Here is a 17,432-nt window from a genome sequence, read left to right as displayed (position 1 = left end):
CTCCCCAACAGCACCGCAGGTGGCAGCGGTTTGAAAGTGAAGTGGAGTGCATCTACACTTCCAACGGGGAACCGGGGCTGCTGGGTTCTCTCCCTGCTGTGGGGTGAGGAGTGCAAGCCAATGGCTGTGACAGGGGATGACCTGGGAGGTCAGATCTCTGCCCCACCTTTAGCAGGGAACCCGGAGCAGGACAGAGCATGGCCGGGGATGAGCTCCCGGTCCAACGAGGAGTGAATCACCAGCTAAGACGTACGTGGGTGTGAACCTGATGTGGAGTTTTTGGAGTAGGGCCAGAGGCGTTTTTGCTGAGTGTTGTTTGAGGATGACCTGGTAACAAGGCAGGATGGTTCCAATGTGCAGGTTTGGTCACTAAAATATTCATCTTGCAAAAAGGGAAAGTCGCTGTCCACCAAATATTGGTGCCCGCCCGGCTCGGTAGGACGGTTGCCCTTGCAGCTGATGAGAGAGGAAAAGGCCGATAAATTCAAAGCAATTTGGGCTGACTTTTTAGAGGTCTGTGATTAACGTAGACGCTGAAGATGGATATGTCTGGACAAACTGGAGAAATGGTCTGAGGTAAATAGGATGAAATTCAATAAGGACAAATGCAAAGTGCTCCACTCAGGAAGGAACAATCAGTTGCCACACACAGAATGGGAAACGACTGTCTAGGAAGAAGAACTGCAGAGAGGGCTCTGGGGTCATAGTGGACCACAAGCTAAAGATGAGTCAACATGTGACGCTGTTGCAAAAACAGCAAACACCGTTCTGGGCTGTATTAGCAGGAGTGTTGTAAGCAAGACACGAGAAGTGATTCTTCTCTGCTCCGCGCTGATTAGGCCTCAGCTGGAGTTTTGTGTCCAGTTCTGGGTGTCACATTTCAGGAAAGATGGGGACAAACTGGAGAAAGTCCAGAGAAGAACAACAAAAATGAGTAAAGGTCTAGAAAACATGAGCTAGGAGGGAAGATTGAAAAAATGGGGTTTGTTTAGTCTGGAGAAGAGAAGATTGGGGGGAGGACTTGATACCAGTTTTCAAGTACATAAAAGGTTGTTACAAGGAGGAGGGAGGTAAATTGTTCTTCTTAACCTCTGAGGACAGGACAAGAAGCAACGGGCTTAAACTGCAGCAAGGACAGTTTAGGTTGGACATTAGAAAAAAGTTCCTAACTGTTAAGCACTGGAATAAATTGCCAAGGGAGGTTGTGGAATCTCCATCACGGAGGATTTTTAAGAGCAGGTCAGACAAACACCTGTCAGGGATAATCCTTAGTCCTGCCTTGAGTGCAGGGGTTTGGACTAGATGACCTCTCAAGGTCCCTTCCAGTCCTACAGTTCTATCATTCTATGTCGCTTCCCCTCCTATTTACGTTGTGTATTCTGATGAATCTGGTATTTATACATAGAGAGAACATGAAAGGGGTATAAATATCTTCTTGCTGTATGTTCCAGGCTATGCATCCGATGAAGTGGGCTGTAGCCCACGAAAGCTTATGCTCAAATAAATTTGTTAGTTTCTAAGGTGCCACAAGTACTCCTGTTCTTTTTGTGGATACAGACTAACACGGCTGCTACTTTGAAACCGGTCTTTTTTGAATGGAACTGGACCTTTGATTTAAAACGTTCTGTTCAGCCGAAGGATCTGGAGATGGTGGCAGTTTTAGACTCTGGCTACAGAAGGCAGAAGCTACCACAACGTACCGGTATATGGGACACTTAACAGCAATAACTAAACGTGCAACCTGAAAGCATGAGGAGGTACGCAGCCATTAGCAGCACTGCGCGAAACTCCAAGCCCAGCCATGACTTGACTGTTAAAAAAGCCTGTGCCGTTACGAAAATACATCAAGGCATCTACATTTGTAGTAACAAAAACAACAAAGAGTCCGGTGGCACCTTAAAGACTCTGAAGAAGTAGGTTTTTTTTACCCACAAAAGCTTATGCCCAAATAAATCTGTTAGTCTTTAAGGTGCCACCGGACTCCTTGTTGTTTTTGTGGATACAGACTAACACGGCTACCTCCTGATACATTTGTAGTGGTATTTTATAGAGCTACCTGCAAAACAATTTCCCTCCCCCCCCAGCACATACCCATTTTATTCATCATGACACTGAAACAGCTCCAAAGAATTAAATTTCTGGCAATTATCTAAAACTTTTCATATACGGTCCCAAACTTTTCCCAATAGCATTCACTTGCATGCAAAAACCCTCCAAAACCCTTCAACCAAACACTTTGCCAAATGCAGTAAAAGTCTATTTTAGGGTTAGTATTCGTAAATTGTGAAGAAAATTTTAGATTACAGGGTAAAAACCTCTCATTTACACAGGGCTTTCTACAGTTAAAAAATAAAATGTGAAAAGAGCTGTCACAGCTTTCTACTTGCTGGCAGGGCCGAGATACCGGCACCATGGAACACCTTCACCAGCACCAACCTGTCTTCTTGACTTTTGAGTGATTATCTTCAAAAAACATCTCTCTCAAACCTCCTCTCTTTTCCTGACTTTTTCAGATGGTTCCTAAAACTGCATCTTCTCCAGCTAAATACATTGTTTCCAATCAAAGGCCTAATGCAATAAAAATGACATGAAAAAAAAAGTTGTATAATATGAATTATCTTAAACGTTTCAAAAATAAATAAATAAATCCAAAGCAGAGGGGAAGTTTTACCCCCTGTCCCAATGGTGGAAGAGACCGTACCATGCTGGCAGGCAGCTGAGTCAGCTTTATCCCTGCTTCCACGCGGTACCTAGCAGAGGGTGAGAAGATTCGTCCCCCTGATCCTGCTGATATCAATGGGTTTGTTACGTCCCACAAAACAAAACATACAAAGGGATAAGGTGCAAACCGTTAAAGGATTTATTGACTCAAGGTAAGTGTAGCGAGATGGTGTGGTTCCCTGCCGCCCCGGAGAGGGACGAGTCTCCAGGAATCAGATATACAGCCAAGAATGAAACTTAAGGGATGGCAAAAAACTTGGTTAACGCCAGGTGAAGAAAAATCTTGGGCTCCTTCCTTAGAGAAAATCTAGTTGTGCCCCAGCTTCTACCCACTAGACTCCCCTCCCCTCCCAGAGCCAAGGATAAGACCCAGGAGACCTGGCTCCTGGCCCCACTACTCTAACCACTAGGTCCCAGTCCCCTCCAGGAGCCAGGAGCAGAATGCAAGACACTTCATTTAATCCAACATACCCCTAGCAGGCCAGGAATAGAAGCTACGTTACTTTTGGCATCTGGTTCATGGCAGGTCTCTGACCTTTTAAAATCTAGCTTTCAATTAAAACTTTTCTTGCAATTATGTTTTCTTCTAAAAAATATCAGGCCTTGTTGAAAAAATTCTCCACCTTTTTTTCCCCAACCAAACCAGAAACCAATTTTGTGGGGGAGGGGGATGGAGGGACGTGGAAAAGAAAATAATTGGGGGAGGAAATGAGAAATGTGGACAACATTTTTGAGGAATATTTTGGTGAAATTTTGGGAGTTAAAAAAACCGAAAGGCAAAGAAAAAGGATCTCCTTCTCGAAAACAATGCCTCGTTCCTCAAAAACAAATTGCGAAAGCTGTTTCCCACCATCCCTTTTTGCGACTTTAAGCTAACACATGCAATTCTTGGTCTGGGTTTCCAGGAAGTTGCATAAACGAGCATTTGTCAAGTGCTCCAGCTTCTACATTCATGGTTGGATCTTCCTGAAAATCCATACACCTTTAAAGGAGCCAGGGAAGAGCTAGTGACGCAGATTTGGCATCGTTTCGGGATGGGGGAGATTCCTGAGATGCGGCCTCTCCGCCATTAAAAGTAGAGTGTGGTTTCGTGCCACTTCACGTGAAGCCGGACATTGTGTCTTGAGGATCGTGTTTAGGTATGGGTTTAAGTTTAAGAAACGGTGGTTTCCGGTCCTGCCGGATGGCCAAAGAACTCAGAAGGGAAGCGTGGATCAGAGGCAGTCTGCAAAGAACCAGCCAAGAACAAAGTGGGTGAGTTCTCTCGCTCTGCCATACGCAGCAGTCTGCGTTGTCTCTCTTCTTTTGGGTTCTTGATATTTTTCCTAGATTCTCAGAAACAAAGTCTTTCAAGACAGCAACCTTCCAGCTGGAGTATTTGTGGTTTGTCTCTGACTTCGCCAGGTGGACGCCGCGAACATACCAGCCACGAAGGGCTCCGTGATGCGGTTACCCCAGAACTGTGGAAATAGCTCTGAGGATCCTCCCACCCTATCAACTGGATGTGGCATGTGCAATCTCCCTTCTTATCTCATTTCAGCACATCTGTGATAAATCCCCCAGCCACAGATTTGGCTGCATCACAGACCCCAGCACCGATCTACTGCTTCCCCATCACCATGGAGGCTTCTCTTGCCGCCTGCATCCTCGCTGCTCTCCTGGCTATGGGTGAGTGAGGTCTGTTCCTATAGGGGCTGATTTCCTAACTTCTCCAACATACCCAGCAGCTGAGAGCCGCCTGCCAGGTGAAACTGTTAACGAACGTAACCGAAAAGCAGCCACAGAATAAGGGGGGCTGAGCTGGGGGCGTCTGAGTGACAACATCCGAGGAGGAGAGGGCTGGAAGATGCAAAGTCCTGGTGACAGTGAGTGAAACAATTGTGGAAATGAGAGGAAATATTTATTCTTTAAATCACTAGAACCAGGGGCGGCTCTAGAAATTCCGCCGCTCCAAGCAGGGCGGCGTGCCGCGCCACTCACGCCGCCCTTCCCCGGTCCCGCGGCCGGGGCAGAAGTGCCTGCGGACGGTCCCGTAGTCCCACGGCTCCCATGGAGCATCCGCAGGCCTGCGGGAGCGCCGTCTGAGCCGCGGGACCAGCGCACCCGCCGCAGTCATGCCTGCGGGAGCTCAAGCAGAGCCGCGGGAAGAGGGGACCCTCCGCAGTCATGCCTGCGGCAGGTCCGCTCGTCCCGGGGCTCCGGTGGACCTCCCGCAGGCATGACTGCGGAAGGTCTGCCGGAGCCAAATGCTGCCCTGCCAGGACAATGCCGTCCCACGCGCCTGCTTGGCGCGCTGGGGATTGGAGCCGGCCCTGACTAGAACGGAGTCGTGACTGGGCACGTTTCAGAGCTGCCGAGGACAAGGACATTTCAAACGAGGACAAGGACAACCCTGTGGTTGGGTGGGAGGAGGGATAGCTCAGTGCTTTGAGCATTGGCCTGCTAAACCTAGGCTTGTGAGTTCAATCCTTGAGGAGGCCACTTAGGGACCTGGGGCAAAAATTGGTCCTGCTAGTGAAGGCAGGGGGCTGGACTCAATGACCTTTCGAGGTCCCTTCCAGTTCTAGGAGATTGGTATATCTCCAATTATTACCACTGGAGTCAGTGGGGGCAGGGCCCAGCCAGTGTCAGGGGGGCGCAGCTGCACTGGAGTCAGTGGGGCAGGGCCCAGCTGGTGTCAGGGGGGCACAGCTGCACTGGAGTTGATGGCAGGTGGGACTTGGCCCTTGCTGCACCGCACTGGAGAGCGACACCAGCTCACACCCGCTCGGGATCTCTCTGGGAAAACCCACTGAGGAAATGAAACCTGCAGCGAATCCAGGAAGATGCAGCCAGGGCTGGCTCTAGGCTTTTTGCTGCCCCAAGCAAAAAAAAATTTGGTGGCTCCCCCCCCCCCCCCACGCATACCCCTGCTGCCCCAGCCCTGGGCTCCCCCCTTCTCCCCCACCAGTGCCCCCCCACACCTCCTGCCGCCCCAGCCCTGGGCTCGCCCCACCCCCTCCTGCACCCTCCTTCCACCGTAGCCCTGGGTCACTGGTAACTCGCTCCCAGGGCGGGTTATTCAGCAGGAATTTTGGATGTGCACAAAACACAGACAGGATTGGTTCCCATATGGTTACAGAACTGCATTAAAGTGGGACAATTTTCAGCTTGTGTGACTGGAAGATATCTGGATGCATATTATAAGACTGCTCCATAAATGAGGAAAAGTTGAGGTGCCTTTATTATTGTTTTGTTCCATTCTTTCTTTCTATGGGGAATTTGCCAATGCAAATATCACTGTCTTCCTTTTAAACAAACAAACAAAAAGGCAATGGCTGTTGAAAATAGCAATTCCAGTTCTAATAACCACTGGGAAGCATTTCTTGCCCAATTTTATCCTACTTTTCTACAGCAAGTTACAGTGGATCAGTATATTTGATTTGGGAGAAATGAAGTAACAGCTGCCCAAACTGAGCTTGAGCACTCCTGAATTTTTGAGGTGTTCAAATCTGGAAGGCAGGTGCTGGGTGTGTGGGGGGGGGGACTGTGGGCTCCGTGGGGGAGCACGGCAGCATGTATGCAGCAGCGTGTCTGGAGCTGCACAGAGCCAGACATGCTGGTCTGAGTGGCACGGTAAGGGGGCTGGGGGGTTGGAGAAAGGGTGGGGGGTTCTGGGGGGGCAGTCAAGGGACAGGGAGCAGGGCGGGGTTGGATGGGACGGAGGTTTTTGGGGGCAGTCAGGGGCAGGGAGAAGGGGGTTAGATGAGTCAGAGGTTCGTGGGGCAGTCAGGGGATGGGCAGCGGTTGGAGTCCGAGGGGTTTGTCAGGGGACAGGTAGGGGGTGGGGTCCTAGGGGGAAGTTGGGGTGGCCTCAGGAGGGGCAGTTGGGACAAGGGAAGGGAGGCTTAGATGGGGGTGGGGTCCTGGGGGCAGTTAGGGGCAGGGGTCCTGGCAGGGGCAATCAGGGGACAAGGACCAGCAGTGCTTAGATAGGGGTGGGGTCCTGGGGGGCAGTGGGGGGCAGGGGTCCTGGCAGGGGGCAATCAGGGGACAAGGACCCGCGGTGCTTAGATGGGGGGTGGGGTCCTGGGGGCAGTTAGGGGCAGGGGTCCTGGCAGGGGGCAATCAGGGGACAAGGACCAGCGGTGCTTAGATAGGGGTGGGGTCCTGGGGGCAGTTGGGGGCAGGGGTCCTGGCAGGGGGCAATCAGGGGACAAGGACCAGTGGTGCTTAGATAGGGGTGGGGTCCTGGGGGCAGTTAGGGGCAGGGGTCCTGGCAGGGGGCAATCAGGGGACAAGGACCAGCGGTGCTTAGATAGGGGTGGGGTCCTGGGGGCAGTTGGGGGCAGGGGTCCTGGCAGGGGCAATCAGGGAGCGTGGGGGTTGGATGGGTTGGGGTTTCTGTGGGGGGGGGCAGTCAGAGGGAGTGGATGGTGGCAGGGTGGGGCTTCCCTCCCCCTGGAGTGTCCTGTTTTGTGAATGTTAAAATCTGGTCTCCCTGCCATCCACAGCACGCTGCCGCACGAGGTCTCTCTCCTTCCTTTCCAGTTGGTAGTGGCCAAGGGAATGCTGGGAAATGTAGTTCTGTCCCTGCTCCAGGGCTGGCTCTATAGGCAGGGAGCTAACAAGGAACTACAGCTCCCAGGGCCCCCTGTTGGTTCTCAGCTCCCAGGCTGGATCCCTGCCGCCCCTGTAAATGCGCTGCCCCAAGCACCTGCTTGCTTTGCTGGTGCCTAGAGCCACCCCTGGGTGCAGCCACAGAGCAGTGTGAAATGTCTGCAGCCAGCTGGGACCATCGTCAAAGCTGGGGCAGCGCGGTGGATAAGGGACCCCAGGGCGCTGTACCCGGTGCTTCCCCACCGAGCCCAGGGGAAGGCGAGGGAGGGACAAATCCAGGTGGCTCCTGTTCTCTCTCCGGCTCCAGGGGCCTGTCTGCGGTGTGAGGTTTGCAACGGACCAGGAACCAGATGCACGGGCCAACCAGACACCTGCACTCCTGGGCAGGACTCTTGTGCCATCGCCTTGACAGACTCCACATTGGGTAGGTGAGAGGGACCCTACCCAGCCTGGGCCAGGGAACAGCCTGGGGAGCCAGGACGCCTGGGTCCTTTCCTAGTCCCAGCCCTGGGAAGGGAGTCAGGTGGGTGGGTCTGAGCAGTGGTTAAGGAGCCAGGACACCTGGGTTCTGTGCCAGACCCTGTGGTTAGCTCCCCAATGGGGCCTTTGGCTCAGCACTGTGATGCCGAACCCCCAGGCGAGTCGCCAGCCAGGGGGCCACCAGAGCCAGCAGGCTGAGTGATCAGCCGCCTAAGCCAGCCAATAGGAAAGGGCGAGGAGAGGGGTGTGGCCTAAGACCTGCCCCTCCCCCTTAGTTCTGCCCAAAGTCCCGGCTGCACGGAGACACCCCGGTCTGCTTGGGATCCACACCCAGGAACTGCTCGCCGCGACTCTGGCGTATGAACCGGATCAGGCCTTCCTTGCAAAAGATGGCGGTGGAGGAGACCCCAGAGGCTGGGGCACTCAGCTGGGGTGTGGGGGAGCCAAGTTCGAATGCTCACTCGTTCCGAATCCAAGTGAGATCTGGAGCCCAGCGCTCTCCCCTTCTACAGTCGCGCCTGCCCCCCCGGCTCCTGGTGGGTCTCTCTGAGCCTCCCACATCCGTGAGGAGCCTCTAACCCACTGGGCTCTTGGGAATACGGGGGGGGGCACCCTTCCACCTCCTCCCATGCCTGGGCTTGGTGCGGGGCGAGATCCGGTGGGCGTGCTCCGAGGGTGTCCCCTGAATCAGGCCCCGCAGGTGCTATCGGCAGGGGAACGCCTAGTCTGTGAATCCCCCTGCGGCTAAGGGGTGAGCAGGATGCACAGTGTCAGGATTTCGGAGGCTCTGCACGTACCCACTGGTGGGAACTGTGGCAACGAAAGGACTTTATGGGCAGGACATCTGGGGCCCCCAGGGTTAAGCAGCAGCCGAGTGGGGAGCTGGCGGATCTAAATACTGGACTTCGGTGGTGGAATCAATTTGTCTAGCCCTGTGGGACCTTGGGTAAGTTGCTTCTCCCCATGCCTCAGTTTCCCCATGGGTAGAGGAAGGCTAACGGCACAGGGCCATTGATGGGGTGTGAGTGAAATGAGAATAAATCTCTGTCTTCTCCTCCTGTGCAGTGGGAAGCAAGAGTCAGACAATTATCAAAAACTGTGTGTCCTCCGACGTATGTAAAGCCAGCCCTTTCTCCGCACACTTTGGCAACGCAATGACAAGGATGAGCTTCAAATGCTGCGTGGGAGACGCCTGCAAGACCACCGATATTACAGGTACCGCTCCCGGCTCTCCGTCTCCTCCTCCATCCCACGGCACCTCCTGCTGCCTGGAACCCACCCCATTTTAACTTCTGAGACTGGTGCTCCCACCCTGCAGGGGGCGCCCCATTGAATAACACTGAGCCCTGGGGTTAGTCCTCCCACCCTGCAGGGGGCGCCCCATTGAATAACACTGAGCCCCTGGGATTAGTCCTCCCACCCTGCAGGGGGCGCCCCATTGAATAACACTGAGCCCCTGGGATTAGTCCTCCCACCCTGCAGGGGGCGCCCCATTGGATAACACTGAGCCCTGGGATTAGTCCTCCCACCCTGCAGGGGGCGCCCCATTGAATAACACTGAGCCCTGGGATTAGTCCTCCCACCCTGCAGGGGGCGCCCCATTGAGTAACACTGAGCCCTGGGATTAGTCCTCCCACCCTGCAGGGGGTGCCCCATTGAATAACACTGAGCCCCTGTGCAGGTGGAGTTTAGTGGGCGGGGCTCTAGGCTGCCTCCAGGTGTGAACCCAGCTCTGACCCCACCCACGGCAGGATCCAGGGCTCCCTGCTGCAAAGCCCTCCCCCGCCCCTGCTGCCCCCGGCATCCCCAGAGCTACAGCTCCCCCTGCAGGGGGCACCCAGGGCTGAGCTGTGCAGCCCCCAGCTGCTCTCCCTGCCCCGACGCCTCCTGGGGCTCGTCCCCCGAGCTGACTGCGTTTGCTCTGTTCCTTCCCAGTGCCCCCGGCTGACCCCACACCCAACGGCCGGCGCTGCCCGGGCTGCTACGCGTTGAACGCTGATCATTGCAATGAGCAAACCATACATTGTACTGGATCCGAGACCCAGTGTATTAATGCCACCGGGACCATAACAATTGGTAACTTCTGTTCATTCATTCTGGGGCTATTTTTCCTTTGTTGTTTCTCGCCCACCCCCTGTAGCTGTGAAGTGAGTCACTCTTTGGGGTCACTAAGTGAAGGCGATTGGCTGCAGAGCAGGACACCTGGGTCCAATTCTCAGCACTGGGCTGAGGTGTGACCTTGGGCCAGTGTCTTCCCTTTCCTGTGCGTCTGGTTCTCCTCCATCAGTTTCCTGTGTCTAGTTTAGTCTCTAAGCTACTCGTGATAGAGACTGGCTTAGTCTTGGCAGCCCCGGTTGTGCCAGGTGCTGCACAGACTTTTGATGGAGATTGGGGTCCCCTCTTGTGCCTGATGTTAAAGGACCCCCGGTGAGATACAGTCCTTGCCCCCAAAAGCCTGCAATCTAAACATGCTAAAAAAGGATCATTCTCCCCATTTAAAAATGGGGAAACTGAGGCACAGATTGTGCCATGACTTGCCATAATGGTGCCTTAAGTCACTACAAAGCCACCCTTCTTAGAGATCCCACTACTGCCACCAGCACTGAGCTGCTGCTTTGCTAGATGAGCCGGGGGCGCTATAACTGGCCTGACACAATCTGGGGACTGTCGGTGGGCTCTAGATTGGGGCTGTGAATTATTTGTTCACGGACACACCGCAAGCCTTTGTCAGAGCACAGGAGAGAGGGAGGCCATGTAGGCCCAGACAGGCTGTGGGGGGACCAGAGCAGATGGGGAGATGTAGGCTGTGGGGCACCTTGGTGGGGATCTGAGGCGGGGGGGGGGTGTTTCATCTTAATCCAGCTTGAATAGCCTGACAAAAATTGCCTCCTCCCCCTCCCCCTTTCAGATAGACGTAAAATGCAGACTGTGATGAAGGGCTGCGCTTCCGAGTCCATCTGCGTCATGGCACAAGTGGCTTCGAGGATGTTCACAGATATCAGTGCAGATCTAACCATGGCCAAATGCACAGAGGCCTCCGGCGTGGCGGGCGGGGCTCTGGGACCAGCCGGGATCCTCCTCCCGGCCCTCGCTGGGCTTCTGCTGAAGCTTCTCTCCTGATTCCCCACCCGGTGCAACCGACACGCCGCACTGAAATCCGCCCTGCCGCCTGCGTTAGCCGCTCTCCCCGCCAGGTGTTCTCGGCTCTCGGATGGACTCACCTCCCCTCGATGTTGTTGCACTGAATAAAACACACTGGAGAGCAAAGTCTTTGCATTTCTATGTCTCTGTTTATTTCAACGAGGAAAAATTTAATTCTCGTGGGTGGGGATGTGAGAAGCCAGAAGCGCGGCTGCACCAGGTCAGGTGAATGGTGCAGCTGGTCCAGTGTCCCGTCTCCGACAGCGGCACACCCAGAATGTACAGGCAGTGCCCAGAACATGGCCATATTGGAGAGACCCAGCCCTGTCTTCCCCTCCCAGCTTCTGGCAGTCAGAGGTTTAGGGACACCCAGAGCAGGGGGTTTTGTCTCTGAGCAATTGGCAAATTGCCATTGATGGCCCCATCCTCCAGGAACTGATCGAGTTATTTTCTGAACCCTGCTATACTTTTTCCCATGCCCACATCCCCTGGCAAGGAGTTCCACAGGTTAATTGTGCATCGTGGGGAAAAGTACAGCCCCTTGTTTGTATGAAACCTGCCGCCTGTTCATTTCGTTGGGTGACCCCTGGGTTCTGGTGCTGTGGCACAGGGGAAATAGCAGTTCTCTACTCACTTTCTCCACTCCATGGCATGTTTTTCTAGCCCTCTGTTGCACCCCCCTGTCGTGAGGTGGTGTGGCCCCCCCCACCCAGAGGGGGGAACCACCCTCTGTGCCCAGGTAGGTGGAGCCAGATCCGCCTCGCCCCTCCCACAGGCGCAGTCTGGCTGCCGGAAGCACAGTCGGCATCTTGCGGCTGGATTCCCCGCTGACTCAGTGGCGGCTTCTCCACCAGTGCTGGGGCCCTGGGTCGGGGTCCGGTGGAGCTGGGTGGGCCCGGGCCCCCCCTGCCGCCCCACCCCGGGGTGGCAGCCTCCCCTCTCCAGGTCAAGAGGCCTGGGTTTGTCGGCCACCCGCAGGAGCTAGGACGCCTGACTACGGTATTTTCTCTGCCCCTGCTTGACGGGCCCAGGGACTAGAGACAGCAGGCTGCCCTGCCCTGCTCAAGGACCGGAGCACAGGGACTCCTGGGAGGCCTTGCTCCTGCCTCGGGGCCGGAGCCTGTTCCCTCTTTGGGGGCCCAGACCCGTTAGCCCGGTCGGGATGCTCACGCCTAGTGAATTTGCTAATTCCCCTCTGATACTCGGTGGTGGTCCCGACGGTGTAGCGGGGCGGTGTGGCCTCCCTCCGACTCAGAGGGGGAGGGACGACCACCACACCACTACACCCCCCTGGCTCGTCTCTTCGCCGAGCTGAACGGCCCTAATCTGTTTAGTCTCGCCTCATACGGAAGCCGCTCCGTGCCCGAAGATTAGGCTCAGAAGGACCCCAGCGGGGAAATCAGGCCGCACAGGCTGAGGGTTACACAGCCCAGGAGAATGTCAGTTCAGCCTCCAACGGGCACTGGGAGCCAGGACTCCTGGGTTCTATCCCTGGATCTGGGAGGGCAGTGGGGTGTATTGGGTGAGGGGGGGGTTGGGAGCCAGGACTCCTGGGTTCTATCCCTGACTCTGGGAGGGCAGTGGGGTGTATTGGGTTAGGGGAGGGGGAGTTGGGAATCAGGACTCCTGGATTCCATCCAGAAAGGTCTGGGGGTCTGGTGGCTGTCACCCCTCCCCCTTCCCATCCCTGCAGCACGATGCCCACGGCCCGGCTGCTGCATCCGACCACACTGAGGCCCAGCCCAGGATATGAGCTGGCTCCCACTTCCATCTCCCCAACAGCACCGCAGGTGGCAGTGGTTTGAAAGTGAAGTGGGTGGGGGGCTGCGTCTACACTTCCAAAGGGGAGTTGTGGCTGCTGGGTTCTCTCCCTGCCGTGGGGCGAGGAGTGCGGGCCAATGGCTGTGACGGGGGGATCTGGCCTCGCCCAGGCGCTGCTCAGGAACAAGCCCTCACCACCACTTCCTTATCTGCAAAATCCAGGGCCTGGGGCATCAGGTAACCACTGCTGACAGATGGCAGGGGTGGGGCAGGGAAACCCCTTTCCTGGAAGCAGGGCTCGGCAGACGCCAGCAGCTCTGAGAACACCAGCGCCGGCGTCTCCAAACGAACCTGGGGGCCCTCCAGCCAGCGCTGCTGCAGAGCAGCGAGATCAGGGGCTTTGCTGATGCAGTTCCCCCTTTCCCACCCAAGCAGCTAGTCAAAGTGCAGCCGCGGTTAATGTTGGACCGGGCTGGAATTGCAAAGCCCCCTGCTCCCACGCTGGAGACGTGACTCTCCCGGGCTCCAATTAATGTTCTTGGAGGTCTTTGTCCGTGACCCAGGAGGTCACATCTCGGCCGCACCCTTAGCAGGGAACTGGGGACAGGACAGAGCGTGGCAGGGTATCAGCTCCCGACCCAAGGAGGGGTGAATTGCAAGCTAAGACGTACGTGGGTGTGAACCTGACTTGGAGTTTTCTGATTAGGGCTGGAGGGGGGTTTGCTGAGCGTTGTTTGAGGAAGCATTGGGGCGGGGGGAGGTAGAACGGACACAGGGCCACTCGGAGGCAGGGATAAAGCCGACTCAGCTGCCTGCCAGCATGGTACGATCTCTTCCACCGTTGGGACAGGGGGTAAAACTTCCCCTCTGCTTTGGAGACCAGCTCATCCAGTGATGGTTCCGACCTACCTGGCTCTCCTTCCACCTTGTCCTGGTTTGCCTCCCGTCCAGCCGGACCGTGGGTGTCTTTGAATGGAGTCGCTCAGGGATCAGCGAGCGACGTGTCCCCAGGAAGCTGTTATTCTCTCACCAAGCGTCTCAACTGATTGTGCTGTTGTAGAATAAATCCTCCTCATCGCCCCGTCAGTCGTAGTTTGGGTTATCCAGCTAATTTTTATCCTTCTCCTGTAATGCCGAAACTCAAATTCTGGAGTCATCTCTCAATGTTCTTTCTAAGGACGTCTGGACAGAAGGGCCGACCACATCTAGTGCAATTTAGTGCAGATGCGGCCCCTTTAACTTTCGATGACACGGAAGTTGTGGGAAGTTGTTGGATGCAGTTTTTGCAAGCTGTGTCCTTCTGGTTTCTTCCTCACTTCTTCAGTCAGATGTCATTAACTTCCCTAAATAGGGGAAACTATTCATTGGTTTCACCACTTGACCATCAAGACACAAGTGTTGCCTTCCAAGTGCCTTTTACGTATTGCCATACTTTTTGTCATCCTAACATAGAAACATAGACTCATAGAAGATGAGGGTTGGAAGGGACCTCAGGAGGTATCTAGTCCAACCCCCTGCTCAAAGCAGGACCAACCCCAACTAAATCATCCCAGCCAGGGCTTTGTCAAGCCTGGTTTAAAAACCTCTAAGGAAGGAGATTCCACCACCTCCCTACGTAACCCATTCCAGTGCTTCACCACCCTCCTAGTGACATCGTGTTTCCTAATATCCAACCTAAACCTCCCCCACTGCAACTTGAGACCATTGCTCCTTGTTCTGTCTTCTGCCACCTCTGAGAACAGCCGAGCTCCATCTTTGGAAACCCTCTTCAGGTAGTTGAAGTCTGCTATCAAATCCCCCCTCACTCTTCTCTTCTGCAGACTAAATAATCCCAGTTCCCTCAGCCTCTCCTCATAAATCATGTGCGCCAGCCCCCTGATAATTTCCATTGCCCTCCGCTGCACTCTCTCCAATTTGTCCACATCCTTTCTGTAGTGGGGGGCCCAAAACTGGATGCAACACTCCAGATGTGGCCTCACCAGTGCTGAATAGAGGGAAATAATCACTTCCCTTGATCGGCTGTCAATGCTCCTACTAATGCAGCCCAATATGCAGTTAGCCTTCTTGGCAACAAGGGCACACTGCTGACTCATATCCAGCTTCTCATCAACTGTAATCCCCAGCTCCTTTTCTGCAGAACTGCTGCTTAGCCAGTCGGTCCCCAGCCTGTAGCAGTGCATGGGATTCTTCTGTCCTAAGTGCAGGTCAATGCACTTGTCCTTGGTGAACCTCATCAGATTTCTTTTGGCCCAATCCTCCAATTTGTCTAGGTCACTCTGGACCATATCCCTACCCTCCAGTGCACCTGCCTCTCCCCTCAGCTTAGTGTCATCTGTGAATTTGCTGAGAGTGCAATCCATCCCATCATCCAGATCATTAATAAACATGTTGAACAAAACCGGCCCCAGGACCGACCCCTCGGGCATTCCGCTTGATACCGGCTACCAACTAGACATCGAGCCGTTGACCACTACCCATTGAGCCCGACGAGCTAGCCAGCTTTCTATCCACCTTATGGTCCATTCATCCAGCCCATACTTTTTTAATTTGCTGACAAGAATATTGTGGGGCACCATATTGAAAGCTTTGCTAAAGTCAAGATATATCATGTCCACCACTTTCCCCATATCCACAGAGCCAGTTATCTCATCATCGATATAATCATATCGTTAATCCTCATTCCATATTTCTTGCTGCCATTGCTCCCAAAAGGAAGCAGTGCCATGAATTGGTTCCTTGGCGTGTCTTACGTTGTTGTTGTCTGTGCTATTGACCTGCATGCCCTGGTTGGTGTCTTCTAAACGTTCCCTCATTCTGACTTTTATGTATATGCTAAATAGTTGCAATGATACAATGCAACCACGGGGTTCACCGCTTTGATACTGCAATACATAGTTCACACTTCGTTTGGATTGCTGCTTTCTGTCCCCAGGACAAGCTTGTTATTAATTACAGATCTTGGAAGTCAATCCTACATTCTTCAAGAATATGTATCATCTTGTCGTGTTGGAGCTTATGAAATCCCTTCCCATGCTCTACAAATTACTTCTTTCCCACGCTACCATAAGATCCTCCGGGCAAAAATTGCCTCTCGCATAGCCACTCCTGGGCGAAACCCTGCTGGCTTCTGCTAATTCTTGTCTCAAGATGTGTCCATATGCCAACAACTTTCCACAGATCTGTGAGTGAGTGGCTTCTTGGGTTTAGAGTTATATGTTCTTCACAGTCTCTAGCATTATCAGACTTCGGCAGAGGAATACCTCTTGGAGTCCTCCAGAAGTTCTCCTGGTGTGCATATCTGATTGAGAAGTTCTGGCAGGTAAGTTTCTGAATTGTCCTTCAGGGATTGTAGCATTTCAACCATGATCCATTCCTCCCCATCTACTTTCCCTCACTTTATACTTTCTAGTGCTCTTTCTAGTTTCCACGTTGTAATAGCCAGTGTTTTTTCTTCTCCAATTTCAATGTCTCTATCTTCCAGTTTTTCAGGATCATCAAACATTCTGTCACATATTCCATCCATCTTCCTAGGATGTTGTTGGCTTTGTGGCATCCTCCGACTCATTAGTTTTGATAGAGTTTGTTCCTTTTCTTAACTTCTCTATTTGTCTCATGGTTCTTTTTGTGGTTCAGTTAATCTCTTTGTGGTTGTATCTGATATTCTTTGATTTCAAGGCCTCTTTGTTCTAGCCATTTTTCATTTTCCTCTTTGCATGCTTTTGGGATGGGTTTGTGTATCTTTCGATCTCCCTCACTCCACCAATCACTGCAATCTGTTCTTGAGTTTATTATTGGATGGTTTAGGATAAATAATTTTTGTAAAGCTTCTTTTCGTGTAATTTTTTATCGCATTAGACCTTTGACTAGAAACCTCATGTTTAGCAGAAGACACTGGAGAAGATGCAGTTTTAGGAACCATCTAAAAAGGTCAGGAAAAGAGAGGAGGTTTGGCAGACATGGTTTTTGAAGACAATAGCTTGAAGTGTCAGAGGGTGCTGTTATCTCGGCCCTGCAAGCAGTTAGAAAGCTATGACTGCTCTTTTCACATTTTATTTTTGTAATTGTAAAAAAAAACAAACCACCCAGTTGTAAATGCTGGGGTTTTACCCTGAAATGGAAAATTTTCTTCACAAGTTACAAATACCGAGCCTACGACGGGTTTAAATTGCATTAGGTGAAGTGTTTGGATGAGCATTTTGGTTGGTTGGTTGGTTGGTTGGTTGGCTTTTCCACGCTGTTCAATTTATTTCAGGAAACTTTGCAAGACAAGTGAAGGCTATTGTGAAAGGATTGGGATCGTAAATCGTCTGTACAGCATTTTGTAATTCTTATTCCAGTAGATCTCTTCTTCTTTGGCTAAGGCAAAGCCGAACGGTTGAGTTGAGAGGTGTGTGCCAGATGGCACAATGTGTGTAAAAGGCGTTATTCTAGTCTCTATAAGTTTTTATACCATGTCTATCACTGTAGTGTCTGAGTGTCTTCCAGAAGTCCTGCCACCCTGTCCCTGGTACGACCAGCTACCCTAAGTTGCATCCCAAGCCTTCCAAGGGGAGTTGGTTTCACTCATCCCTCTAACTCGATTTTCCAGCAGGAAGGGAGGAGGATTTCTCAGTGTGCGCAGACGCCCAATGGGTGGGCAGGGCCGGCGAGGGGAATAGCCTCTTATAGACTCTCCCGGGAGCGCAAATCGAAGTTCTCATATTGCATCACAGCACATAACTGAGCCCGTC

General features: G+C 53.1%; 1 protein-coding gene across 1 annotated transcript; it reads left to right on the top strand.

Moving 5' to 3' along the window:
- Window positions 1-3,664: 3,664 nt before the first annotated feature.
- LOC120390144 (phospholipase A2 inhibitor subunit gamma B-like) lies at window positions 3,665-11,070 on the top strand. The gene is made up of 6 exons (XM_039512482.1): window positions 3,665-3,975; window positions 4,262-4,389; window positions 7,628-7,744; window positions 8,866-9,015; window positions 9,736-9,876; window positions 10,709-11,070. The coding sequence occupies exons 1-6, from the start codon at window positions 3,863-3,865 to the stop codon at window positions 10,918-10,920; spliced, it is 861 nt and encodes a 286-aa protein (XP_039368416.1). The 5' UTR covers window positions 3,665-3,862; the 3' UTR covers window positions 10,921-11,070.
- The last annotated feature ends 6,362 nt before the right edge of the window (window positions 11,071-17,432 follow it).

Source organism: Mauremys reevesii, linkage group 24 (genome assembly GCF_016161935.1).
Source record: "Mauremys reevesii isolate NIE-2019 linkage group 24, ASM1616193v1, whole genome shotgun sequence".
NCBI classification, from domain to species: Eukaryota; Metazoa; Chordata; order Testudines; family Geoemydidae; genus Mauremys; species Mauremys reevesii.
This window is presented reverse-complemented; position numbering and strand designations above follow the sequence as displayed.

Bases quoted from the DNA above. Each gene is read 5' to 3' on its own strand.
- LOC120390144 (XM_039512482.1), top strand. From the start codon at position 3,863: ATGGGTTTAAGTTTAAGAAACGGTGGTTTCCGGTCCTGCCGGATGGCC. The intron at 4,390-7,627 runs GTGAGTGAGGTC...CTCCGGCTCCAG, and splicing joins CGCTGCTCTCCTGGCTATGG to GGGCCTGTCTGCGGTGTGAG. The intron at 7,745-8,865 runs GTAGGTGAGAGG...CCTCCTGTGCAG, and splicing joins CTTGACAGACTCCACATTGG to TGGGAAGCAAGAGTCAGACA.